Source organism: Protomyctophum bolini (genome assembly GCF_963924005.1).
Source record: "Protomyctophum bolini genome assembly, chromosome: 19".
NCBI lineage: Eukaryota > Metazoa > Chordata > Actinopteri > Myctophiformes > Myctophidae > Protomyctophum > Protomyctophum bolini.
Window position 1 is genome coordinate 25,120,756 of NC_137880.1, and position 27,254 is coordinate 25,148,009.

The following is a 27,254-nucleotide window of genomic DNA, read 5'->3' on the forward strand; positions in this document are numbered from 1 at the left end:
CCTTATGGGCAATTATGAGGTTATGATGGTGTTATGTGGCACGTACATAATGCAACAAATGCCTCTCTTCCTCGGAAGGCAGACACCCCCCCCCCCACACACACACACACCCTTCTCCTCTCCCTGCTAACCTCCTTATCCTGCAATTAAACACGTGGAATTATTACGCGAATATGACTCCGGTCGTTGTTTATTGGCAAAAATGCAGGTTCAGTGAGACTGCGGTTGTCGGGTTGGTGAACTGACCGCACCGTGAAGTGCCATTTGTTAAGCAATTATCTCCATTCTGCCAAGCAGAAAATAAGTTACGCTGGACGGACTTGCGTGTCCACACTAAGCCCCATAATACCTCACAGACGCCGTAATTAGGCAGCTCTTTATTGAGACGGGAAAGAATCAGGGGGTCCTGGTTGGGCAAACAGCGCTCGGGGGGGCAACAGCCAGAAGCAATTTGCAGGCTTTAAAGTGCCAACTGATTTCCAGGAATATCCGAGTTTAACAACATAAGCAAATATGTCGGAGGCTGCTTGGAAAAGGAGTGCTTGGCCTGATGTGCTTGGACCGAGAAGGCCTGACTGTGGCCCGACCCGCTGCGTGTTTAATGTTTTTTTTTTCGCTTACGCGGTCGGGTCTGTCAGGACAGAGGCCAAAGCTAAGTCAGCTCCATCGGACACTCAGAGGAACTGTTGTGGTTGGCAACTCTCAGGTTTCGTAGTAGTAACCTCGAATGGGTTCGCCTCGCAGAAGCCAAGGCTTCCATTTGGCCCGTATTGAGAGCGAGTGGAAAACCTAGCAGGGGCTTTTGGAAAAGCCTGTGACCTCTTGCTGCAAATGTGAAATGGTTCCCTTCATGCCTTTTACAGTAGTCGTAGCCCCTAGCCTACGCCCCTACACCTGTTCTGGCCTCTCTTCACTGACTCACGTTTACAGTTGATTTTAGGGTGTCATTGTTTGTCTTTAAATCACTGAATGGTCTGGCACAGCAGTATCTCTGTGATCTTATAAAGGTTTATACTCACTCCCTCAAGGCCATTGCAGTCTGCAGGCCAGTTGAATCTCGACGTCACAAAAAAGGTATGTTTAAATACCAGAGGTGAACAAGCCTTTTCTGGCATAGCCCCCACACTGTGGAATGACCTCCATGTCAAACTTGTCCCCTCCATGTCAAACTAGTCCCCTCCATGTCAAACTAGTCCCCTCCATGTCAAACTAGTCCCCACCATCCAGACTTTTAAATCTCGCCTTAAGACACACCTGTGCACCTTGACCTTTAATTCCGTTTGAGAGTTTCTGTGTTTTTTTTATTTGGCTTTGTGTTCTTTTTTTTTTTACTGTGTGGTCTTGCTGGTGTTTCTATGTGGCTGACCCGAGCGGCTCCAGTGTGTGTGTGTGTGTGTGTGTGTGTGTGTGTGTGTGTGTGTGTGTGGGAGCAGGGTGGGTGCATGTGCTCTGTGTGTGTGTGTGTGTGTGTGTGTGTGTGTGTGTGTGGGAGCAGGGTGGGTGCATGTGCTCTGGGGGTCAAACAAGATTGTGGGCGGCAGAGCATGCCTTTCTCATTATGATCCAAGCCCAAGACGGGCTCATCGATTTACATTGTGTGTGTGTGTGTGTGTGTGTGTGTGTGTGTGTGTGTGTGTGTGTGTGTGTGTGTAAAAGAGCGTCTTGGCCTCTTGGGGCAGTCGTGTGTACTGTATGTACAGTATAGTAGTACACTGGATGTTGGGATATGTGCTTATACACAAAGTACATACACACGTCCGTGTGCATGTAGGAGGGTAGGCTGTGGGGGGGTGTGTGTGTGTGTGTGTGTGTGCGTGCGTGCGTGCTCTCCCTTGACACAGAGTTTTACAACCCTGACTTAATTTCCAAATCCTGACACTGAAGCCCTGGTGCTAAGACGTGTCTGACACTTTGTCTTCAGGTCTGACAATGTGTTAGGAGCAATTAAGTATGATAACGTGTGAATGATACTGTGTGTGCGCGAGTGTGTGTGTGTGTGTGTGTGTGTGTGTGTGTGTGTGTGTGTGTGTGTGTGTGTGTGTGTGTGTGTGTGTGTGTGTGTGTCCATGGCCATCTGCTGCTCTGTTGGCCTGCACTGCGTTTCACAGCAGGGTGCATGGTCAATGGGCCTGCAGGGAAAGCTTGAGGACGGAGAGAGGAAGAGAGAGAGAGAGAGAGGACTGTTTGAATTCTGAGGCTACAGTAGATGGTGGATGAACGGACCAGGGAAATGGAGGAGTGGAGGACTACAGATGGACAGACCAGGGGAAATGGAGGAGTGGAGGACTACAGATGGACAGACCAGGGGAAATGGAGGAGTGGAGGACTACAGATGGACAGACCAGGGGAAATGGAGGAGTGGAGGACTACAGATGAACGGACCAGGGGAAATGGAGGAGTGGAGGACTACAGATGGACAGACCAGGGGAAATGGAGGAGTGGAGGACTACAGATGAACAGACCAGGGGAAATGGAGGAGTGGAGGACTACAGATGAACGGACCAGGGGAAATGGAGGAGTGGAGGACTACAGATGGACAGACCAGGGGAAATGGAGGAGTGGAGGACTACAGATGGACAGACCAGGGGAAATGGAGGAGTGGAGGACTACAGATGGACAGACCAGGGGAAATGGAGGAGTGGAGGACTACAGATGGACAGACCAGGGGAAATGGAGGAGTGGAGGACTACAGATGGACAGACCAGGGGAAATGGAGGAGTGGAGGACTACAGATGAACGGACCAGGGGAAATGGAGGAGTGGAGGACTACAGATGGACAGACCAGGGGAAATGGAGGAGTGGAGGACTACAGATGGACAGACCAGGGGAAATGGAGGAGTGGAGGACTACAGATGGACAGACCAGGGGAAATGGAGGAGTGGAGGACTACAGATGAATGGACCAGGGGAAATGGAGGAGTGGAGGACTACAGATGAACGGACCAGGGGAAATGGAGGAGTGGAGGACTACAGATGGACAGACCAGGGGAAATGGAGGAGTGGAGGACTACAGATGGACAGACCAGGGGAAATGGAGGAGTGGAGGACTACAGATGAACGGACCAGGGGAAATGGAGGAGTGGAGGACTACAGATGAATGGACCAGGGGAAATGGAGGAGTGGAGGACTACAGATGAATGGACCAGGGGAAATGGAGGAGTGGAGGACTACAGATGGACAGACCAGGGGAAATGGAGGAGTGGAGGACTACAGATGGACAGACCAGGGGAAATGGAGGAGTGGAGGACTACAGATGGACAGACCAGGGGAAATGGAGGAGTGGAGGACTACAGATGGACAGACCAGGGGAAATGGAGGAGTGGAGGACTACAGATGGACAGACCAGGGGAAATGGAGGAGTGGAGGACTACAGATGGACAGACCAGGGGAAATGGAGGAGTGGAGGACTACAGATGGACAGACCAGGGGAAATGGAGGAGTGGAGGACTACAGATGGACAGACCAGGGGAAATGGAGGAGTGGAGGACTACAGATGGACAGACCAGGGGAAATGGAGGAGTGGAGGACTACAGATGAATGGACCAGGGGAAATGGAGGAGTGGAGGACTACAGATGAACGGACCAGGGGAAATGGAGGAGTGGAGGACTACAGATGGACAGACCAGGGGAAATGGAGGAGTGGAGGACTACAGATGAATGGACCAGGGGAAATGGAGGAGTGGAGGACTACAGATGAATGGACCAGGGGAAATGGAGGAGTGGAGGACTACAGATGAACGGACCAGGGGAAATGGAGGAGTGGAGGACTACAGATGGACAGACCAGGGAAATGGAGGAGTGGAGGACTACAGATGAATGGACCAGGGGAAATGGAGGAGTGGAGGACTACAGATGGACAGACCAGGGGAAATGGAGGAGTGGAGGACTACAGATGGACAGACCAGGGGAAATGGAGGAGTGGAGGACTACAGATGGAGAGAAGAAGGAAATAAATCAGAAGGGGAGGTTGAGGCTGTTGGAGAACGACGATGACGAGGAGAAGGGGAGATGGGAGGGCGAGAAAAATAGAGGAAGAGTCAGAGGAGAGGAAAAGGAGGATGAGCAAGCGAGAGAGAGAGGGATGTAGAATGAAGTTTGAAGGGATGACATTGTGTGTGTGTGTGTGTGTGTGTGTGTGTGTGTGTGTGTTCCAAAGTGCACATAAACAGATGGAACACCACCTGAGCTCAGAAGATAAGTCTCTCATGTGGAAAAAGAAAGGAGAACTGCCATCCGTGAAACACTTCTTGCTGAGTGCACTCAATCTGTGAGCTTGTGAATCACACGTACGCATGCATCGCTGTGTGCATGGTATGCTACACATCAGTGTGTGTGTGTGTGTGTGTGTGTGTGTGTGTGTGTCTGTATGGGTCTGTGTTGTGCGTGTGAGCATGTTGTGCAAACATTTATCTCGTATATCTCCCACACGTTGCACTTTAATCCTTTTTTTTCCAGCAGTGCCCACAAATTAGAATTTCTCCTGCTGCACATCCAATTTACTCTTTCAAGTTGGATTTCCAATTAAGACATGACACTCTATCCCTCCAGATCGGCACTATAATCACCCTTATGTATGACTCAGAACCCCATAGATCCACCTACTGTACAGCTCGCCTCATTGACATGTCTTTTTATGTATTTATTTTTATCTCTTACATGGAGTAAACTAAACTCTCCACTCAACATCACCGCCGTCCTGCAAGCTTTGGAGGAAATTAAATTAATTATTTCAGAGGGATATGCACCGTGTCACATGATCGCGAAGAGGCCGATGTAGACAGGTGGAGGTGGACGGTCAGACACGGCTTGCGGACCTGACTTGACAGGCGACAGATAGTGGACGACCTCTTTGTATTCGCGCACCATCTTCGCCCACCATGACATGCACTGCTTGCCAGTCATTTTTACAGTCATAAATATCATAACATGTTATATAGGACTTTGGAATTGGGGCGACATCGAGCTGATTGGGAGGGTTTGCGACTTTCTGTCTGTGAACACTTCGTACTACACGTCAGGATAAGCCCTCCATGGGTTTCTTTTCTCACCTGCACATACTTCTCTTTTATTGATGTTGCCTTTCTTGTACTGTTTTTTATTGTGCGAATAAACTAAATAAAAGGATATAATGTTTGGGAAAATAATCGGTTTAGACCAGCCTCATAGGGAACAACTCAATGATTCTCAGCAGGGGCGAATCAAGCCCAAAATCAATTCAATTATCATTAGGGCAGGGCAAATAACTGCATTACTGGATTAAACATTGGGTTACAATTATATACATAAATTACAACACAAAATAAACAAGCCGACTTTACGACTGTGGCTGCAAAATGTTGGTTTTAAACCGCCTGCTAAACATAATAATAAAAGCAATAAATATAGCTTTTTCACCACAGCAATCAAAATTCCAATACCAACACAGCCCTATAATTATCCTACAATCTGTGCCCGGCTAAAGTTTCTTGCAAAACTTTGAACATACAGGAGACACATTTTCTAGGTGAATCAATCCTAGTAAATAAACGTATAAAGCAAAGAAAATTGGACGTGCCACAATAGACTGATCATGCACCAAACCTGTTCCCCGTTTGGTCGGATGAGGGCCTGGGGGGGGTAGATTGCTTCCACTGAAGTGCACGGGAGTCCCATAATGGATCCTCCATGCATTGCATATATGGTACGTGAATCTATTAGCTGCTAATTGGTTAATTAGATGGTGGATGGTGCCTCTGATTAGTTGTCATTAGACATCGGAGAGATCAGGAACCTGCTGGGAGTTGGCTCCAAAGTGTGTGTGTGTGTGGTGTGTGTGTGTGTGTGTGTGTGTGTGTGTGTGTGACAACATTTTGGGTTTTTGGCACTATAACGCACACAGTCAACTGTATATTAATGCCCTCTGACAAAGTTTTGTCCTGTGTCTCACTCTCTCTCAACACATGGGGCATGCACAAGTGTATTCCCCGTTTCCCTGTCTCTGTGGTAGCTGCAGGGTGCTGTACCAGCTCAGAGGGGGGATCCGAGGGAGCGATCCGGGGCAAACTGTTAACTCAGCCCAGCCGAGTGGAATAGCACTCAGACAAATGAGCTGTAATGACTGGGGCACCCAGTGGCCCCTCTCTCTCTCATAAGAGCTTGACATTGTTCCTCTGTCTCAATCTTACTCACACACACACACACACACACACACACACACACACACACACACACACACACACACACACACACACACACACACACCTATGCCTGCATACACTGATACACACAGCTATAACTTCACTAAGTTTAGCCCACACTCATTGTCATATGTAAATTGTTTGTTGTTAAGATCCCTAATAGGCTCTCTCTCACACATACACACACACACACACACACACACACACACACACACACACACACACACACGGTCACACAGATTAGTACAATCAGCTGTCATAAGTGCTGGCCTTGGCTCCAGTGTATAAAGGCTATTCGCTGCAATGCAGCAGCTCTTAACGGCCATTTGATCTGTGCAATGATTTATCTTTCCGTGAGTCTGTGTTCCCTGTTACAGATTATTCCATTTAAAAATCTCCCCAGAAGAAGATTTTTTTTTCTTTCGCAAAAGGGTCGGGACCCAATCATGTGTTTGGGGAAGATTTAAATTGCTTGTTCAGAAAGCCTTATCCAGGAAGCACGCTGGCTTATCATCCATGATGACCCCTGCGGTGAACGACAAACCCAATAAAAACGCTGCTCTCCGGGAGAAGCAGGCTTTGGTTAAACGGGTTTACAGAATAGCTTGGCTGCCGCAGGAGGTCAGATGGTCACCGCTTGGCAGGCATTTGGTGTTCCAGACATTGCCGCAGCCTGGGCTTGACCCATTAGTGCTCCGCTCACCAGCAGCGCGTGCTTTACACGTGGTGTTCACCAGAACACTTGTCAGTGTGTTGTTAATTATGGCTTCAACTGTGTGTGTGTGTGTGTGTGTGTGTGTGTGTGTGTGTGTGTGTGTGTGTGTGTGTGTGTGTGTGTGTGTGTGTGTGTGTGTGTGTGTGTGTGTGTGTGTGTGTGTGTGTGTGTGTGTGTGTGTGTGTGTGTGTGTGTGTGTGTGTGTGCGCGCGCGCCACCTCCTCCACCATCTCTACCAGTGGCGGTGGCTCAGGGGTAGACTGGCCGGATGGAAACCGAAAGGTTCCCAGTTCAATCCCGGGCTCCCCCAGAGATGGTGTCGAAGTGTCCTTGAGCAAGACACTGAACCCCTAATTGCTCCCGATAGGGCAGGTTGGTACCTTGCATTGCATGGTTTCCTCCACCATCGGTGTATGAATGGGTGAATTATATAATATGATATACAGTACTTTATTGTCAGTTTGCACTGACATTTCCAGCGGCCTTGTATGCAACACATATACACACTTTTGACATAACACAGGACAAAAAAAGAGAATACAGTTACATACAAGGGCAGAGATCAAATGACATGAGCACAGCAGGAACCACACAGTCACATGGACGTCATAATAAATGATCATGGGATGCCCCTCCCGGCACAGACAGGACGCTCCGTCTGTCGCCTGCACACATCCCTTTTCAGTGCCACTGACAATGGCCTTTTTTTTTTGTTTAATTGAATTTATTTGTCATCTTTCTTCCAGGCTATACGGTCTTGGCTACGTACCATTAGGCGAGGAGATAGCGGTGGCAAAGGGCTGTCAGCAGTTTGAAAGACAATTATTATAAGCCTGCGCGTTTGTCTGGACTTTGTTGATTATTGCCCTGCTCCGGGTAATTATTCAGCCTGGTTTGTCTTTTGGAGCCAATGTAGCGTGAGATTGCTCTGTTTTATGGCTCAAAGTGGAGAAAGCAGGACACTGGAGAAATGTGCCAGAAAATGCCTAATAGCTCTATGTGAAGAATGCCCTTTTGTGGACCCTCTGATTCTTATTTTTGGACTGGATGGCATTTGGAGGGGACAGAGAGAGAGAGAGAGAGAGAGAGAGAGAGAGAGAGAGAAAGATCTGATATCACTTCAATAGATAGATAGATAGATAGATAGATAGATAGATAGATCCACAGAAGCACTGAGTTTATCGTCTTTGTGTGAGCACATTAATGTAAGATCATGGATACGGTAAATCCACATGAGATAGCCTGTGGCTTGTCTGCGCCGCTTGCTGGGAAAATGAAAGCTTTGCAGAGTAGACCTGACCTTTGGACTGTGACCACTCAGATGGAGAGCGATTACCTAGCATGTACTGTATGTGCAGGAGGAAGACATGGAGTTTATACCTCCCTTACCTCTATGACTGCCTGCCTAGATTATGTTCCAAACTGCCAGCCCTCCTCAGGTCTTCTACTGCTGACCTGCTCCAAGTGCCTACAATGGCATATAAAAATCACCCTAGTGGGAAGTGAGGGGTGCCTTTTGCGGGCACACACAAAGTCCATAGACTTGGCTGCCACATGATGTCACAAGGAAAGCCCCAAAACACGGTGAAGCAGCATTCTGCTTCTACAGTACAGCCCGACGGCTTGGAATAAACTCGCATTAGACCTCCTCACTCTTTTGCTTTTTTTTGCTATTATTTGAACACATTGACTGACACCATTGAGCGCTGTCCCTTCACTGCCACCAGGATGCACGGGGCCTTTTATGTTGAAATAACTATTCTGCCGATCGTTACTTTTACTTTCATCAGAAGTGTGCGTTACTATTGTAACCGCGACATATCGCCCATTTTTGAGTGGCGCTAGCCCCTCCTATGCACAGCTTTGTGTGTAGGTGTGTTTGTAGCAAGGAATTTGATGATTTGATTGACTGATGTATGAGGATAAGATATGAGTGTGATTTTCATTCAATGAGTTCATAACATCGATGTTCTGTTCAGTCACCTTCAATCTAAGCGTCAATTCCGAGATTGCAAAGAACACTGTTTTCATAGAGCGTCCATCTTGGTCAGGGCAAAACGATCTGTTTACCTTGCTTATTGTAAAGCCCAAACCACACCAAAGGGTCGGGTTGGGACAAAGCAGTTTTAAAGGTTAGATTGGCTATTTTCATTTTTATTTGTTGACGAAATCTCCAATAGATTTAGTCTTAGTTTTAGTCATCGTAGCCTGTTTTTTATTTAGTTTTTATTTATAGTTTGTCAGTGAAAAACGTTAGTCGGCGAACATTTTTCGTCATAGTTTTAGTCGATGAAATCAACACTATCTCAGTTCCAACCTAATCACCATCCGTCCCCAACATAAACCTCAACCGCGACTTCACCCATAGAGTATTAAAAGGATAGAGACTGATCTGGCGCGAAGCTCCGCCCCTCCACTATTCATGTCAGTGGAAGTTGCTCAGTGGCGTTTTGAAGCAGCCGGAGGGACCGTCTATTTCCGCCTTTTTGGGGCGCATTTCCGCATTTGACCTCCAAAATTTGGAGGTCAATTGCGGAAGTGCAACCGAGCGCTCAATGTTAAAGCTCAGCTGCACAGGGTTTCCTCGTCATGAATCCACGGGTCCACCTGCAGTCCTTCCTCTTACCACTAGGGCCCAGCGCTTCAACATTGGAGTGCCTAGCTGGCCCTTTGACTTCACCCCTGAAACTCAACCACACCCAACGCAGCTTCGCTCCACCTTCTTCTGTCGGTCGAGATTGAATCAAAGGGTCACAGAAAGGTTGAGGCAGCCCACAGGAATCAGGACGAGGAAGATGGAAGCATACAGCCACAGAACAAAAAGACTGCTGTGTCTTTGGTTAGAGGGTTAGAGTGATGGACGGGAGAGAAGGTATGAGAGAATAGGAGAATGAGTGAGATGGGAGGGATAGATGAGTCCCCGGGGGAGAGAAAGAGGGAGAGAAAGATGGGGAGAGAAAGAGGGAGAGAAAGATGGGGAGAGAGCGAGAGAGATGGCCGCAGGGTAGAGGAAAAGAGCAGAGAATGTGTGAAGCAGGGTCACAGCATGAGGCCGAAAGAAAGGAGAAATTTAATAAGGTATGTTAAGAGGAGGAAGGGGACCTGCTGGCTCCCAGGGGCAGAGGAAAAGCAAGAATTCTCCACCTCTACCTGTCCTCAGTATCCATATTTCAATCAATCTCCTCTTCTTCTTCATATCTGTGGAACAGCAGGGATCCTATACTTCTGCAAGAGCGTGCCCGCAGGTGCGCGTGTGCGTGTGTGTACAGTACATGTGTGTTTATGTGCGTGTGCTCCTATATGTATGTGATGCACGCGTGCATATTCAGGTGTATGTAAAACCTTGTTGTGTGTGTGTCTGACTGTCTGTAAGGTGGGTTTGTGTGTGCTAAGTTGGATTTATACTTACTGTCATCTGTGTTGCACACCGAAAATAGCAGCGCGACAATCTCACATCGCCTCGCGCTGCGATCCGTTGTGAGATTGTAGATCTGCTACTTCTGGTAGTGCTGCAATGCAACAGAGCCCATTGCGCCCTTTAGCGCTTTCCCACAGTCTGTTCCAGACACAGGGTTCTGTGTATAGGCGGGGTGGTTCTGGTGTCACAGATAGGAGTCATTAGGGAAAAGGCAGGTGGAAGCAAAGCAAATTGTCAGGCTGAGCGCTTGTTCTGTTGCCAGGCTCCATGGCTCCTGAACAACCCTGTCTGTCCCAACTGTGAATTATTATCAGACAGCGCCGTACGCTCCCCCTGCCTCCTTTCAGTAGAGCGCCCAAGTACTGACGTCACTAGCTCATGCCCTGGTTCCAAGGGGTTCACAGAGGTTTTTCTCTATGGATAATAACATTGGGTCATCTTAAAATCGTCTCTCATAAGAATTGTGGTCCAAAAATAAACAAACTGTCTCGCCGATATTGTCGGGGAGGTGGCTCTGTATCATTTTTGCAGTAGGTCGCTCACATCTGACACGGTCTGTTTCTAGTATTTTTGCAGTCAGTTGATTCTTCATATCCATATGAGTGAAACCGCCAGAATGATTTGTTTATTTTTCAAACACAGTTCTTATATGAGGCGATTTAAGATCCCCCTATATTACATATAAATAAATACACAAACCTGTGGACCCTCTAGCGATATTGGCGTCAGACTCCGGTGCTATATGGGGCTGTGATGTTGCGTTCACGTGGGGCAGATTAAAGGATGCAGTCTACTATTCATTGTCAAAGGAAGCCAGCGACATGACGTTGCAAAGGCACAACGATGCATGTAGCAAATCAACTCACAACGCGTCTTTGCACCGTTTCATCTGCCCGTGTGAATGCACCATTAGTCTGGCTGCTTGAAGCAGTAAATAAAGCGTCATTCCGTCAATAATTTGAGGCATGATCAAGAGAAGAACATCAAGCACTTTGTCTATTACGTGGTCTAACAGTCAACATAAGGAGGTTTTGATGAGGAAGCAGCAGACTTGGATCACCATACAGTGGTGTCACCAGGGGGGCAGATTACCTGGAAGGGGCTTACAGTATGATGATATTATACCGTATGTCTCAACCAGCCTCCGGTGTAATTGCTTCTCTCAGTCTGAGGCATATTTATACCATAGTCTGGAGGTTATTAGATATTTTTGCCACAGTGTTGAGTTTTTTTTAATTTAATTCCTACAAAAATCCCACCGTGCTATTGTAAATATTTTAAGCAGCATAGTAATTTAAAACCTATATGTGGCCAAGCGGTATCCCTCAGAGAGACTTAAGACCTCGCTATTTTTCATTGTCATCGTTTCACTGAGCTGTGTTTAACTCTGCGGGGTGTAATTGTCCTCCTGGTGATATCACTGGAAGGGCAAATTCTATTAACTCTCATTAACTCTGGAGACAAATGTGTTATTTTAAGATGGTTAATGGTTTTGGGGAAATGCGTAAGATTATATACCGTAGATCAGCTCAACTGTTTATTTTGCCCCTTACAAGTCTGTTTAGCTAAAAGAGGGCTGATCAGTAGAGTAGTGTTGACTAAAACTATGACAAAGTGTCGACTGCCTTTTTCACTGACAAAAACTAAATAAAAACGAAGCTATAATGACTAAAACTAAGACTAAATATAGGTGCCGCGGTGTCTGTCTGTGTGCAGTGTGTGTGCACATACGTGCTCGTGTGTCTAAAGCAGAAGGCTCTACACCAGTGATTTTCAACCTATTTCTTATCAACGCCCAATCGCCCATTATTTATTCTGCATTTGAGCCACGGAACACCCTTTTGATGAGCCTCTCAGACCAAAGACTAAGAATATTTTGTTGTCATGGGATATGACTTTGTCCACAATTCCATGCTGTATTGTTAGTGATACTATGAGATAATAGGCGGACCACTAGCTGAAAACCACTGCTCTACACCACTGTGTTTTAGAAACGCCACATTTCGAAGCATTTCTGCCCTGAAAGTGACAATGATTTGCTAGAAGAAATTGGAAAAATGTTCCCAGCTGGAACAGGCAATTGTTTAGTTTTTTGACTGAGTGGTGGCTTTTGTTGGCAATATTTCCAATCACACTTTACTGTATAAGCACACCACACTTTAAGGTGACCATGCAGCGCAGTGTTCTTATACCTGTACCTGTTGTTGACAAAGACTGAGCAGTAGGCTACTAGCTGGCTTTCAGCACAGCACACATGGTTGTAATGTCTAAATTACGAAGCTTTTCTTTGTATTGTTTTGTTTTATATCAATACCTGCATGAACAAGCGTCAGTCTCGGATCAGGAACCACACAGACACATCGCCGTCATGGTTGAGAACTCAGTTACCACTTCAATCCCTCTCAGTTTTTCCACCGCTCTCCGGCGCTTCACCATCACACTATCCTTGCAACCATCAAGACCCTGACTGACTGACAGCCGTCCCTGAGTGGCTGGCTGTGTTGTCGGGGAATTTACGCACACAGCACGCACGCACCATGCACGCTCGCACGCACACTTTCACCAATACGTACAGATACAACCCTGCACACAAAGAAGGATATACACGCAGAGATGAAATGTATATAAAAACATATATTAATATACACACACACACACACAAATACCGCTCCTAGAGAGAAACACGTGTATTCACACAGACCTGCTCAAAGGGTAGGACACGCGCGCGCACACACACACACACACACACACACACACACACACACACACACACACACACACACACAACATCCATGCCGTCTGATGGGAGGCTATGAGTCCCCATTGGCTGCGCTCCTCTGCCATGTTTCTTATGCTCTGACAGGCCCGATGCTGCATGGCTAGTGTTTTTGCTGCCGGCCGCTCGGGGAGGTCAAAGACGCACAGGGGCGCCGCCGCCCGGATGTGCACGATCCCTGACATGTCTGGCCATGTGGAAACTGGAAAGCACAGAGAAGAACCCCCGCAGATCACATTAGCACGAGGTGATAACAAAGACAAACAAGCCAGAGATATGTATACAAGTACGCACAGCAAGGAACGGCCTCTGCTAGAAATGACACTTGTGATCCCCTTAAGCTCTGTAATTGGACACTTGGGGAGATAAGCTGTATCGCATAAGTTGTCTTTGTTCCCCGGATTTTTAATTAATCTTTTGAAATCTCATGAATTAAGTGTGGTTAGAATCTTTGGAAAAACATCATACTTTGTGAGTTTGCGTCTTTCATGTGGTGCTAATTTGCATGTCCATCTCGTGTTGGCTAATGAGGCTCTGGAAACCAACACCACCGACTCCTGCTCTAGTCTAAGTTGTAAACACTTTCGTGCATTTTACTAGAGAAGCGGAGTAGCCACGCCTGAAAACCTGAAGCTTAACAAGTTAATTGCCACCAGGTGGAGATATAGGGTAGTTAGCTGCGCAAGTCAGAATAGGGAAGATTACCATGTTTTCACATCCGGGTTCCTCACTCGCAGGCCTCCATTGTAAGAAATGGATTATGTTAGCAGTAGCTCATAATGTTTATCTTTCGCCAGAAACGTTAATGTCGGGAGCGATACGATGTAAATCAGATCTGAACATCCGATGGATGATGATCACCACGGACAGCGCTCGTAGTTTCAGAGATAACAGCCAAAGAAGATTCTACTTTTAATGGGACCCTATGGAATGCGCGTGCACGTCTCCTGTTGCTGGGGGTGACTAAGTGTTAAAAGTTGATTTTCAGCGAGGCAGTTTCATATTGATAAAGTACATTCGTTGACGGAGAATTCCAGACATGCAGGACAACCCAGGTTTTAATCCAGGTTGTTACACTAACACTGGTTGTATTTATTTTAATACAGTACAGTACTGTATGTATCTATTTGCAGTAGAAAGTAAGTGAAAGTGAAAACAAAGGTACATATTGTATCCGTGCAGATCTGTGGGATAACATAACTTAGTTGGTGTAATTGGAGAAATCAGATGATAACGATACACACTTAAAAACAGCAAATGAACAGTCGAATGAGAAACGACAATGGCGTGTGTGTGTGTGTGTGTGTGTGTGTGTGTGTGTGTGTGTGTGTGTGTGTGTGTGTGTGTGTGTGTGTGTGTGTGTGGGTGTGTGGGTGTACTGTGGTATGTAGGCGAGAGACACGGAAATGCTCTCACAGTTCTCAAAGTATTGCAGCGGTTTGTTTTACTGTAACTGTTAATGGACTCCCACTTATGCCAGCTGGACATTATTGGAAGGTTTCAGAGTTCCTGAGTGGGCCATTGAATGATTTTAGGCTGGATTGTGAATTTGTGACACCATGAAGCTGAGAAAATTGCTTTAGCTAAAATATATCAGGCCTTCAGTCTCGCATGGCCAAACAATTGGAGATCTCTGCCTACAAATTTGTCTGTTGACATCCAAGTTCAGTGTAGGTCAGAAAACTGTGGAAACAATTCAGAGATTAAAAAATAACTGCATTGCAGAACAAATGCAAACCACTTTAGGGAGGTCCTTCATATTGGGATGGTGTCAGGATTGGTTTACATGGTACACATGGTTTCCGACAAGCATTGCATTTAGATTTCCCCAGACGTAGTGCTGTAGGTGGAGATCTCCAAGCTTCTGGCTGCGAGAGACTAGCCCAACGCAGGAGAACAATAACTAGCTGTCCGTCTCTCTGCTCGTGAGTCGTCACTAAAGAACAGTAGATACTCTCGGGACATCTCTAGGTGAACAAGTTCAGGGAAAAGGTTCAGAGACCGCCCATCCAAAGTTCGGAACGACGGAAATTTGTAGTCCTATCGCTGCCCTTTACGAAAAAAGGTTTGGACTTTGGAGGTCTGAAGGAGTTTTTTTTGCATAAAGGGTGAAGTGTCCCTTTCTCTTTGTGTAGCGGACTAGCTTTGGAAAGCACAGGGAAAGAGAGGCAAGTTACTTGAGACCTCAAAACATCTGAATAATGGCTGGCAGTTTATTTTTTTATGTATTTTTTCGAGGAGAGACGGGGGAGAGCTAGGACAGTCTAGGGATGTGTCTGACAGGAGTGTCAGTGGAAGTGGAAGACTATTGATCCTAGCAGATGAACCATTGGTTAACCTCACTTTGGAGTGTCAGAGGAATATACTGTCTCTCTCTCTGTGTGTGTGTGTCTGTCTCTCTCTCTCTCTCTCTCTCTCTCTCTCTCTCTCTCTCTCTCTCTCTCTCTCTCTCTCTCTCTCTCTCTCTCTCATTATTTGCTTATCTGTCTATCTCTGTACCAGTTTCTTTCTTGTTTGTTTCGTGTGTATCACTCTCACTTTCTGTCTGTTCTCTCTATCTCTGCTTGCCTGCCTACTTCTTAGAAACAGAAAGCGTATTTCTGTCTGGTTAGTAGATGTGTCTCTGTAGGGCTGAGCAGGTCCAGAGACAATGCCAGTGTCAGGCTGCCAGCCTGTTTGTGTGCCTATGATCACTGGTGTATTTCTCCAGTGTCTGCACATAATGTTTTTAACGTGTTTGTCGAAGATACTCAACGTGCAGATGGGGATTATTATGCATGTTTTGAATATGTCGCTCTTTTGCTCCCTCTGTCTGTAAATGGATTGCATTTATATAGTAAATGGACTGCATTTTTATACCGCTTTAGCTTACAAAGTGGTTGTTTGTCAGCCAGTACCATACAGAAGCAGTACTGCACATACGGACTGGGGTTGACTGGACTATATTTTTATTTAAGCAGTTGTTTCACCCCTGACTTAAATGTTAAGTGCCTGTTTATCAACTGTATCTCGGTTCTGATACCTTTACTTTTTGGAAACAATACTGCGGAAAAACAATCTCCTGTTTTTGGACAGCTCAACCCCATTTGTGTGTTTATGTGCGTATCATTTGAGTTTGTGCTTCCTGGGTGCTTGTGAGGAGGGAGGGGTTACAACAATTGTGTATTTCTGTATTTGTGCGTGCAAGCATTGTTTGCTTGCACGTGTCCACTTGAAATGTGTCATCTTGAAATGGGTAACTGTAGTGTTAATATACAAATTAGCATTGCAAAGCATATCACGAGCCTCAGATGCTGAACCATCATTATTTATCACGCCAACCCTCTCAATGTGGACAGAGCTTACGAGAACAGCGTCCAAATAAACAGTCATCTGTCCTGGAAATGTTTTCCTCTGCCTTGCACTTTCCTAGTTGTCTCTTTATATTATCGGCTACGGTTTCAGAGCAAAGCCTTTTGCTTATGTTAAAAGCCAAGCCACTAAAAATGTAAGTGAAATCTAAATGGTGTTTATACAGTATTGGAATACAAAGCAACTTTTCCCTTTTAACGATATATTATATATTACAGATTCCGTGGCCACCAGCATCATTTTATATTGATACACATCCAACAGGATGAAGTTAGCGTTAATATTGCCCTGCGGCTCTCCTTCCTATTGTACATAACGTTGCTTGCGTGCGTGCGTGCGTGCGTGCATGTGTGTGTGTGCGTGCGTGCGTTGCGTGCGTGTTATATGCTTGACTGAAGGACGGAAATCGATCGCAGATGATGTTATATTACGTGCATGTGCACTAGTTGTTCTCATTGTGTGTGTATGTGCGTGCCATTTCAGTGTGTATGTACCAGGTCCTTGTGAGGATGATCACATGCGAGTTGTGTGTGCTTTTGTGTGCAAGCATTTTGTGTGTTTGGACCTTTTTTGTTGTTGAAACAAAAAAGGTTGAAATGGCGTTTATTAGCAGTTAACTGTAGAGTGATTATACAAATTAGCACTTCAGAGCATATCACGAGCCTTGGACTTCATAATTTATCACGAGTAGGCCAACCCTCTCAATATGGACGGAGCCTACAAAATGAACAGCGTCCAAATAAAGTGAAACAGTCTTTTTGGAAATGTTTTCCACTGCCTTGCACTTTCCTAGTTGTCTGCTTTTGTCGGCTACGGTTTCACAGCAAAGCCTTTCTTTATTAAAAGCAAAGCTGCTGAAAATTAAAGTAAACTCTGTGTTTATACAGCATGTAGAATACAAAGCAATCTTTCCCCCTTAATGAGACGCTTATTTTGCTGTTAATATTCCAGATTCCGTGGCCGCCAGCTATATTGTATATTGATAAATATCCAACAGTATAAAGTTAGCATTAATATTGCCCCGTGGCTCCCCATGTCTAGTGTGTGTGTGTGTGTGTGTGTGTGTGTGTGTGTGTGTGTGTGTGTGTGTGTGTGTGTGTGTGTGTGTGTGTGTGTGTGTGTGTGTGTGTGTGTGTGTGTGCGTGTGCGTGTGCACGCACTGTACGTGTGTGTACTGCGCACACGTGCACACATACAGTACATGCACCTGTGCGTACGGTATGTGGGAGTGTGTTTGTATCTGTGTGGAGAAGGGAGGACAGGAGGGCCGAGCAGTCTCCTAGCAGATGGCAGGTCCATCAGTCTTGGTAATTGAGTTATACTCTCCCACTAAACACAGCACAGAGTTTCCTGTGAACAAGAGGAAACTTTTCTGTTTTGCATTTTGCGTTTGTGTGTTTTTCCCGTACTGCATGCTTATTGACTTCCAAGCAGCCGACGGCTTGCCGAATTCAAAACACACCTGGTTTGTGTGGGAGTTTCAGGCTGTCTGGGAGCAAGTCACTTTTTACACTGCCCAGCCACAACAAGTCATCGAGCTTATTTTATGGAGATTTAACGTGTTTGGAAAATGAACAGGTGGTAACTTAAAAATACCTATTTTTGTTTGGTTTTTGGGAATGACCGTATTAATAAATAGACATAAAAACATAACACTTTGCAGTAAAATGTTTGGCACCATGTTTTTGCCCTCCTCATTGCAGTTCAGCATTTAAGCATTGCAGTGGGCCTTAGCTCACAAGGTAGAGTGGGTCATCTGGGAACCCAAAGGTCCCCGGTTCAATCCCTGGCTCCTGCTGGCTTCATGTCAAAAGTGTCCTTGATCAAGACACTGAACGCCTAACTGCTCCCGATGTGCCTTGCATGGTTGACTCCGCCCATCGGTGTGTGATTGAGTACTGAATGTAAAAGCACATTGTACAGTGCTTTGGCTTAAGGCGCTATAGAAATAAAGACCATTTACCACTTGACAAGGTCGTCTCTCAACAAATGTTTGACCTTGTCTCTTCCAATTAAAGTTAACTCTCTTTTCCCCCTTCTCCTCCCTCTCTCCCTTCTTTCAAATCTCTTGCTTTGTCCTTTCTCCCTCTCTTTCTGTCTTTTCTTCAACCCCTGTCAACCTCACGTCTCTCTACATTCTGGCTCCCTTTGTCCCCATTTTCTCTCCATCCTCCATTTCCTTTCTGTATCTATTCCGCCTTTCCTCCGTTCTCCCCACTCTCTCTATTTGGCTCTGCCTCTCTGTCCTCCCAGGTGTGGCGGAGGTGATAGTGCTGGTGGGAGGGCGTCAGGCCATAGGGATGAGCCAGCGCTCGCTCACGGCGGTCACCTGCTTCAACCCACAGAACAGCAAGTGGTATCCACTGGCCAGCCTGCCATTCTACGACCGGGAGTTCTTCAGTGTCATCTCAGCCGGGGACAACATCTACCTATCAGGTATACTTCCCACCACCCACAAACTCGTGTAGGTGGTGTGTTTGTACATGTGTACATGTGTTTGAAACTATACAAGAATATACTGTGTATATATGAAGATTTGCCCAAATATTTCTAAAATAACACATTGTGAGAAAATATATTTCCAGAGTACAAAATACAGCTTATTAAAATGATAATGCTGGGGGGGGTTCTTTCTGAAATTCAGAAGTCAGGGAAATCTTTTCAAGGACTTTCACACTTTCTCAGCTTAAAGTATTTGGAAACGATTTAAAAACACGAACAGCAGCAATTCTTTTTTTTTCTTCTTGTTTTAGAACAAAAACTGTGATTAAATGTAACAAAAGCTATTCTGTGCCCCTATGACTCAATTCACTGCATTTGAATACTTCGATTTCAAGGTGAGAAATAGCTCTCCTTTGTTTGTGTTGAAGGCTGGCAATTGTGGAGATATCGTTGAAAGCCCAATAAAACATTCTCTCTACAAAATCAAGAGATGTCTATGATGAAAAATAGGTTGAATTTCACACACGCCAACACGATGTCCATGATCCATCACTTAAATAACCACTAATGTAACTCCCATATCCACATGTGGATATGTAGTTAACACTCTCACCTGCCAAACGGAGGTCTCCGTCCTATCAAATAGGACGGACAGAGATTAATCAAAAGACGGAACATTAATCATTTCATAACCGGCTCTACAGGTTGGAAGTGTCGATTGGGCAACATTTGATTTCATTTCCAGTTGGGACGTCATCCAAAGTGGTCCCCCTCCATTTTAATGGAGGGGATGAAAAATCTTAAAACGTGAATAACTCTTGAATCTAAATCTAAATCATCCACCCATCTTCAACCGCTTATCCGTAGTCGAGTCGCAGGGGCAACAGCTCCACCAGAGTGTTCCAGACGTCCCTCTCCAGAGCAACATTAGTGACGGAGCAATCTTGAAATAGGCTCTGAAGCTGCCCTCATTTAATGGTTCCAAATACCCCCGGGTGTTAACTACCTCTTCTATCTATGCAAACATTCAATGTATCCCCAAATCACTGTAATTCCTCAATTCCTGGATATCGTTATTCACGGACCCGAAGAAGAAAAGTGACACTTTCATCTTAAAACGTTTAACTTTATTTTATGGTTAATGATCTTTGTCGTTTGGAAGACCTAGCAGTACCTTCAAATGTTCAAGTCTTTTCAAACAATACTTTTGCAATAACAGTGTTGCCTAAACTTTTCATATTTACTGGCTGATTTCAGATCTGACTTTCTGTGAATGATAAATATGCACTTTGGTCAGACAGTTTTCAAAAATCTGTGTTGGCCAATTGATTCCATCAAAGTGTTTGAATTCTGGAGAGACCTGAACGCAAAAGATTCAGTTAAATTATGCACTCAGGCATGGAGCATCTCACCAGGGAACGTTTTTAATGACTGCATCTCGAGCAGTATTAACATAGAGTCTCAGATGAAGGAGAAGCCATTCATATTCATGTTTTAGATTGTGATGGTGTGGTGGCAGATGGATTGAAAATAAGAGGTGGGAAGAGTGAAGCTTTGCAAGAGGACTATAGGGGGGGTCAGTGGGAAAGACAGATTAACTAGGATGACACAAACCAAACTCACCCAAAGCTCCCAAAAAATATTTTCCGTGTTCTGCGCGTGGTCATCCCGGTAAACAACTTTCTTTTTAATATTATTCAGGCTACTGGTATGCATTGTGTCCTATTTAAAGCACCATCTGTCCTAAAATTTTCAGGACCTCTCTCCTGTATTCCCCAGTTTGATTTTAAAGTCGCTGCAGTATTTTAGCACCTTCCTTCCTTTGTTCCACTCCATGCCATGCACTCAGCCTCTCTCTCGCTCTCCATCTCTCTCTCTCTTTTGAGCCACCTTTAACTTCCTCCAGAGGTGCACTGTATCGCTAGCTCCACGGTCCATTTGCGTCGGAGTCTCGCTCGGCACTGAGGCCCTGACATTGCAGCGCGTAAACGCTACAGGATTTGTCCTGCGTGTACTTCCCTCTCGTTCTCTTTTCATATAAATGTAAATGCGTGTTTGGGCATTGGAACAGCGCTGCGATTGTCCACAGGGAAGCCTGGCAGTCAGTTGGGAAATCAGGGGTGCACTGGCTCGGCCAATCAATGGGCTATGAGCTGTGACCTTCCTTCGCACTTGGAATGGGGTCACAAAGTCACTCCCCGGTGTTACGTGTCAAAGTCACAGTCTATGGTCAAAGTACATGGCATCGAGCAGATGCTTTTGAAGGAGGCTCTCGTGCTGAAAGAAGAGAGATGGGTGTTTTTTTGGTTGGTTGGTTTTGTTTGTTGACTGCACACTGGCAAACAGCTTTCGGTCAGGTGACTTTGTCCTTCAATTCACACTGAAATGTATTATCGTAACTGTTCTACTTAAAAGTTTGTCTAAACCGTGGAGTGGACCCAAGTTTTCCAAATCAGCACATGCAGGCACAACATGTGAGAAAAACAAGATGGTTTCTTATGATTCTTCTGTGGCGCAATCGGCTTGACCGGGCGCTCCATCGCACACAATTAGCTGTGTTCACAGGGGGGTAAAGCACAAACCACATACTGTACACCAATGGGTCGAGTCCCAGTGGTGTGATATGTCCTGTTGCACGTCAGCGCATTGTGGCGCATGTCGATGCAAGTCGACCCAAGTGATTGGTCCAATTCAATGGTTGCTTGCAACTCCATGCGTCTACTCACAACCATTTTGGTTGCAAGGAGTTGCATTCCAACCCATTGGTGTGGTTTGAGCTCAAGAATGCAGGGGGAGAACATTCTCTGTTACTGCAACTGTTCAGCAGGGAACAGAACTGGGAGGGATAGCGTATTCCTCTGCACACATTATGCACTCCCAGTGAAACTGTTCTCTGTCAGGTCACTCCAGTTGTATCAGAGAAGTTGTCTGCACTCTCCCAAAGACCAACAGTAGGAGTTGGCAGAGTCAGCGACTATACTCATGGGTGGAGGTGGTCTACATAATGACTAAATTGGGGAAAACATTAAAAAAATACATTTGTCCTACCAATGTTTCCATATATATATACAGTATACTTATTAGGACACATTATATTCTACATTCTACTAAGGAATGCTGTCCTGGAATACTTACTAATATCCCTAAACTTTGCCTGGTGTAGGTGGTACAGAGTCTGGCGTGACAGTGGCTGACGTGTGGTGCTACATGTCCCTGCTGGACAACTGGAACCTGGTGTCCCGGATGAACATGGCCCGCTGCCGACACAACAGCCTGGTGTACGACGGCAAGCTGTACACCATCGGAGGTCTGGGCATGGCGGGAAACCTGGACCACGTAGAGAGGTAAGCCGCATGCAGCTGGTGATGACTCAGCGATTCCCAGCCTGTGGGCTGTATACATAGAGTATATTGCAAGTGGACCCCAAAATGATTGTCAAAACACTGAGATTGTAATGATATCATATAGAGCACCGAAGTCCTGACGTCACTGTCGGTAGAGGGCGTCAGTCCCCAGGTTCATGTATTTTTTATTTGCATTATAATCCCCATACGTAGGTGGATTTTAGATCTCTTCATATAAGAACTGCGTTTGAAAAATAAACCGATCACCCCAGCCTTTTCACTCATATGGATATGAAGCATCGACTGAAGGTGGAAATGTACAAATATACCCAAAGAGTAACAAAATAAGCGTTAGAAACGAGTCAAATAACCCAGAGACTACATTTCCGGGTAGGGGGGTGGCTGCATCTGCCTGTCGCACAACAGTTTATTTTTATTTTTATTTTATTGATATTTAATGTTTCGTGGTTAGTACGAGTTGAGTCACCACCAGCTGAGCTTATGTCAACGAGGAATCTCAGGAACGCAATGTGTTGACGGCTGGGCGTGACGTATATTAGCAGCGACATTGCCTTCGTATGTAGTTTCAAGGCTTTTGCAGCCACATTAATTCCATTTTCTCCAGAAACTGGCTGTATCAAATATTAATGAACATCATTAACGGCACACTTAGCCACCCCCCTAACAGAAACATAGTTCTTATATGAAGCAATCTAAAATCCCCATATGGCGATTTCAATGCAACTAAAAAAATACATGAACCTGGGGACTGACGCCCTCTACTGAAAGTGACGTCAGACTTCGGTGCTCTATAACATCAATTAACAAAAAAAGGCCTATTTAATTAGCACTGAGGCCGATCGACTCTAAAAACGCCTTCTAAATCCTGACATAAGTTTGAAAAACGTATAATGTTTATTCACAACTATCAAAAAATGATACTGCTTTATACTGTACATAGCAACCAGAATCCCATCCTGAAGGGTAAATAAACACCCAAAGTCCTAATGGTCAGATGGGTGGGCCACACATACTTTCATGATTTCGAAGTTGGCCCTGATCCAGAAAAGGTAGGGATTAGGGAACCGCGATGATAGATGATCGTAGATTCTCATCCAGAAAGCACACACCTGGAAGGCTCGCCTTGAGATAACAAAGCAGCTCTGACTTAACCCCGAATCAATGGCCCCCTTGACCATTTCTCCATGTGCTGCGGGTGATCAGCCCGGATGCTGAGGTGTTCTTTGAAGTAATCCGCTCTCAGCAAATAAATATGCACAGTGTGCATGCAGTGTCTGGCAGATGGTGAGGCGCATTGGTGAGACGCTGCATATTGCAGAAGTGGTTATATGTTACGGTTAGTTGTTTTGTTTTGCATTTTGGCATGTTCCCCTTCAATGGGAGAACATTTTAATTTCACCTATTTCGCCTTCAGTCTTAACCAATAATGCTAGACCATTTCAGTTCCCATTGCTTCATATCCAATTACTTCCTGTAGTAACCTTCCCTATCTGGGAATGAAGGACACATTGTTCCAGAGATACAGTATGTACAAATTACTAAGGTAAAGAAATCTAAGACTATATGGCCCGATATTACTGTATTTTCAACTCAAAATAGCTCACAGCTAGTGTCAAAGTCAAAATGTGGAGACGCAAAAACACAACTTGGCTCCCTCTCATTTAACTGGGAGGTAAATTTGCTCCATTGCTCAAGCATACAATTGTTATATACCAAGGATCCGCCCACCTAACATCAATCTAAATAACATAACTTACGTAATGTACCTAGCATCCACCCACCTAATAAATCTAGCATTAATTTAAATAGCATCATTTACATACCTAGTCTCTCACTAAATAACCCAGATAACACATCCAGCATTCATCTAAATAGCATTAACTTACATGTCTAGCATCTGTCTAAATAACCCACTAAACATATCTAGCATCTATCTAAATGGCATAACTAAATGACTAGCATTAATCTAACTAACATTCTGTAACCACATGTCTACCATCAATCTCAATCAAATAACGTACAGTACATACAATAGAAAGCGTCTATCTAAATAACTGTATAATATCTGCAGATCGGTAAGCTATTCTATGTTCTTATTCCACTCTGTGGACTGTAAGGACATCGTTAGGCTGGTACAGCATACTGTGTACTTATTCCAGCCGTCAGCGGATTGTTTGTCTGGTACAGTAATAATAATCTTTATTGTCTCGGAGGATATTTGTCTTCACAGTCTGTTCAAACAACCATATAAAAAACAACACATACCACTTCACAGAAGTTCACACCAAGACAATACAAAAACATGAGGTCCTACCTTTTTCTATGAGTATGTTTTGATAGTAGTTTACTTTAAAACACACACAAATGTGCATGGCACGTTTTGATATGTTCCGATTCCACTCATCAGGAAGGACTCATTTGAGGATTGCAAACTGATTGGCTGCTTGGCTGTTACACTGATTGGTTGGCTGTCACACGTTTGTTCCAGTATACTGTAGTTAAGAGGTCATACAGAGAACAGCACGGTTGGCCCTTTTCTCTAACGATGATTTCATATGGTGTGGTATTCGTCTGGGCTCTTTGTGGAACACGTGGGGAATTTGCATAGTCTCTCTTTCACAAAAGAGACTGTGGCCAGGTTTTCTTTTTTCTCAATCAGGCTTGGTTAAGAAATATTTTATTTTCATGATTTTCAAACGTCTCTCCTAGCGTGTGTTAATGTCACTCTAGTGGTAGACCACTCGGGAGAAGGCGTGAACGTGAACTCGGACTGAGCTGTGTCGTCAGGAGCACGGAGCCACCTTCCTCTCTCTGCCAGGCAGAGTGAGATTAACCAGAGCAATCAAAAGAACATTACTGAACATATTAGATCAGGTCGCTGTTGCTCATTACCTGGCAGCACAATGGATCTCTGAAGCGGTTCACAATGCACTACACAGCTTTCCAAATGAAACACTGTAATTTGATATATCCCCATAATGCTTCCATACAGTGTCATTATGACAGCGGCTTAGATGGAATGTTTGCCCCATAATGGAAATGCATTTCATTCCTTTGCCTCTGAACTGCTTAATTGGAAAGCTGCCGGTCCATTTAGAGCATTTGTGGCTCCCAGGAACTCTGTACCGTAACCGTACGCGTGCACCTCTGCCTGCCCCCGTGTGTGTGTGTGTGTGTGTGTGTGTGTGTGTGTGTGTGTGTGTGTGTGTTTTCATGCATACGCAGAGCTATTTTGGAGGCCTTCAGCAACTACACTCTATTATTAGTGTCATAAAAAGAAAGTAACATTCACATACAGTACTTCAGCTCTCTGTTTCTTTCTCGCTCTCCCTCTCTGTACATGAAGAGCCAGAGGCTGCTCCTACTTGTTATTACTATTCTAACATTGGACTCTGACATTCTGCAACAGCACGGGGGTGAATGACCAATACGCTGAGCACAATAGTTAAACTTTTAATGGTTTGTGAAGAAAGAAGCGGGCGTTTCATTTGAGAGAAGAGCTCGCATGCACTGCGAGGAGAGAAGAAGCCCCCCCCCCCCCCCCCCCGGTCAAGCTTCCCTGTTCACCTGCCATATTGTTTGAAAACGGAACAGTCCTCTCAAATTGTCTGGATGGATTTTCAATGGATTTGTTTGCAAGGTCTTGTTTTTTTCTTTGTTTTTTTTCCTGTCCTAAAGGCTTATTGTGAGGTGAGAGCAGAGCTATCGATTCAAAGGTACAGACTACAGAGAAGTCTCCTATTTGTGAGAGTAGAGCGTATTAACCTATTTTGGGCGGGAACCCCTTTTAGTTTATAACATTATGTTATAATTTAGCTATTGAAAAATAGCAGATCTACAAGCTCATACGAGCTTGTAGGTCTGCTACTTTTTTTTTATCGTAAAAATGTGGCGCAAATCTTTGAATATATATTCTAAGTGAATGTTTTTAACTCGGGTCTAAATGGGTTAAGCATTAACCCCCCCGTTGGCTACTATGCTTTGATGGAGCTTTTCCCTGTGTCTTTGTTTGATAACCTTTAGATGGTGGTGAGATTCTCACTCTTGTCTGGAACGTTCACCTTCCGCAGGTTATCGGTATACACGGTAGTATAGTTGCTGCTTTGCAGGTACACAGTGGTCATTTATCCATTTGTAATTTGCAGAGTATTACTCTCTTAATTAACACCCAGGATTGTACAGTGTGATAGGGTGGTCATGAATTCAAAGAATGCTGTTTCCTCTCTGCTTTTCTGCTCAATTTACCTGCTTTTTCCGCTAAAGTGTGGCATTTTGTGATTCACCCCTTTCTCCCCCCAAAAAAGCATACTTATTCTCACAACAGCCATTGTAACACTTAAGTCTATACACACCAGGGTCATGTTAAATGAATAATCAAATCACTGACGATTAGTTCGCATTCAACACTATTGATATAGTTGATACCTTTATTCATGTTGAAAGGTCAACCTTATTTCAAATACAATTTGTGTCTCATTTTATAATTGTCATTCTGTGTGGACTGTGGATATACACTGTGTGGATATAAACAGCAGGACAACAACAGAACAGACATTTACCGTGTAAAAACGGACACTTACCATGACATGAATTTACTTTAAGTATTTTAAAGTGCAGGTATAGCTCTCCTGCCAAGCGACAAGTAAAATTGACAGACTGGCATTTGAGCACTTTTGATGCTTATTATGACCTGCTACCAAAACCTCCCTGCAGCTCCATTAATATGTATCTTGAGCTCTGTGTTGGGTCTCTGCGTGGCGGCTGATCAGCACAGCGTGACATCGAGCATAGCGGTGTGAGTCAGAGCCTGAGCCGCTGCTTGGCACAGCCGTGTTGACGTCAGCTCACAGTGGCACACACAGCTCTGGGTCTGCCGGCCATGCCAGCTTAACACACGGCCCGCCGGCTGTCAGAACACCATCTAAATATGACGGGATGCCAGTGTGAGCTCGCTGTGACTCTTAATGGAGCTTGAGTCTATTAGTGTTATCTAGTGCGGCAGAGACAGGCTG

General features: G+C 45.0%; 1 protein-coding gene across 1 annotated transcript in view; it reads left to right on the plus strand.

Moving 5' to 3' along the window:
- Positions 1-27,254, plus strand: part of klhl29 (kelch like family member 29) — a 297,174-nt gene that overhangs the window by 229,743 nt on the left and 40,177 nt on the right. Inside the window, exons 11-12 of the mRNA XM_080791254.1 lie at positions 18,689-18,871; positions 22,041-22,221. Coding sequence (XP_080647380.1) covers positions 18,689-18,871; positions 22,041-22,221 — 364 coding nt within the window. The remainder of the gene's footprint in view (positions 1-18,688; positions 18,872-22,040; positions 22,222-27,254) is intronic.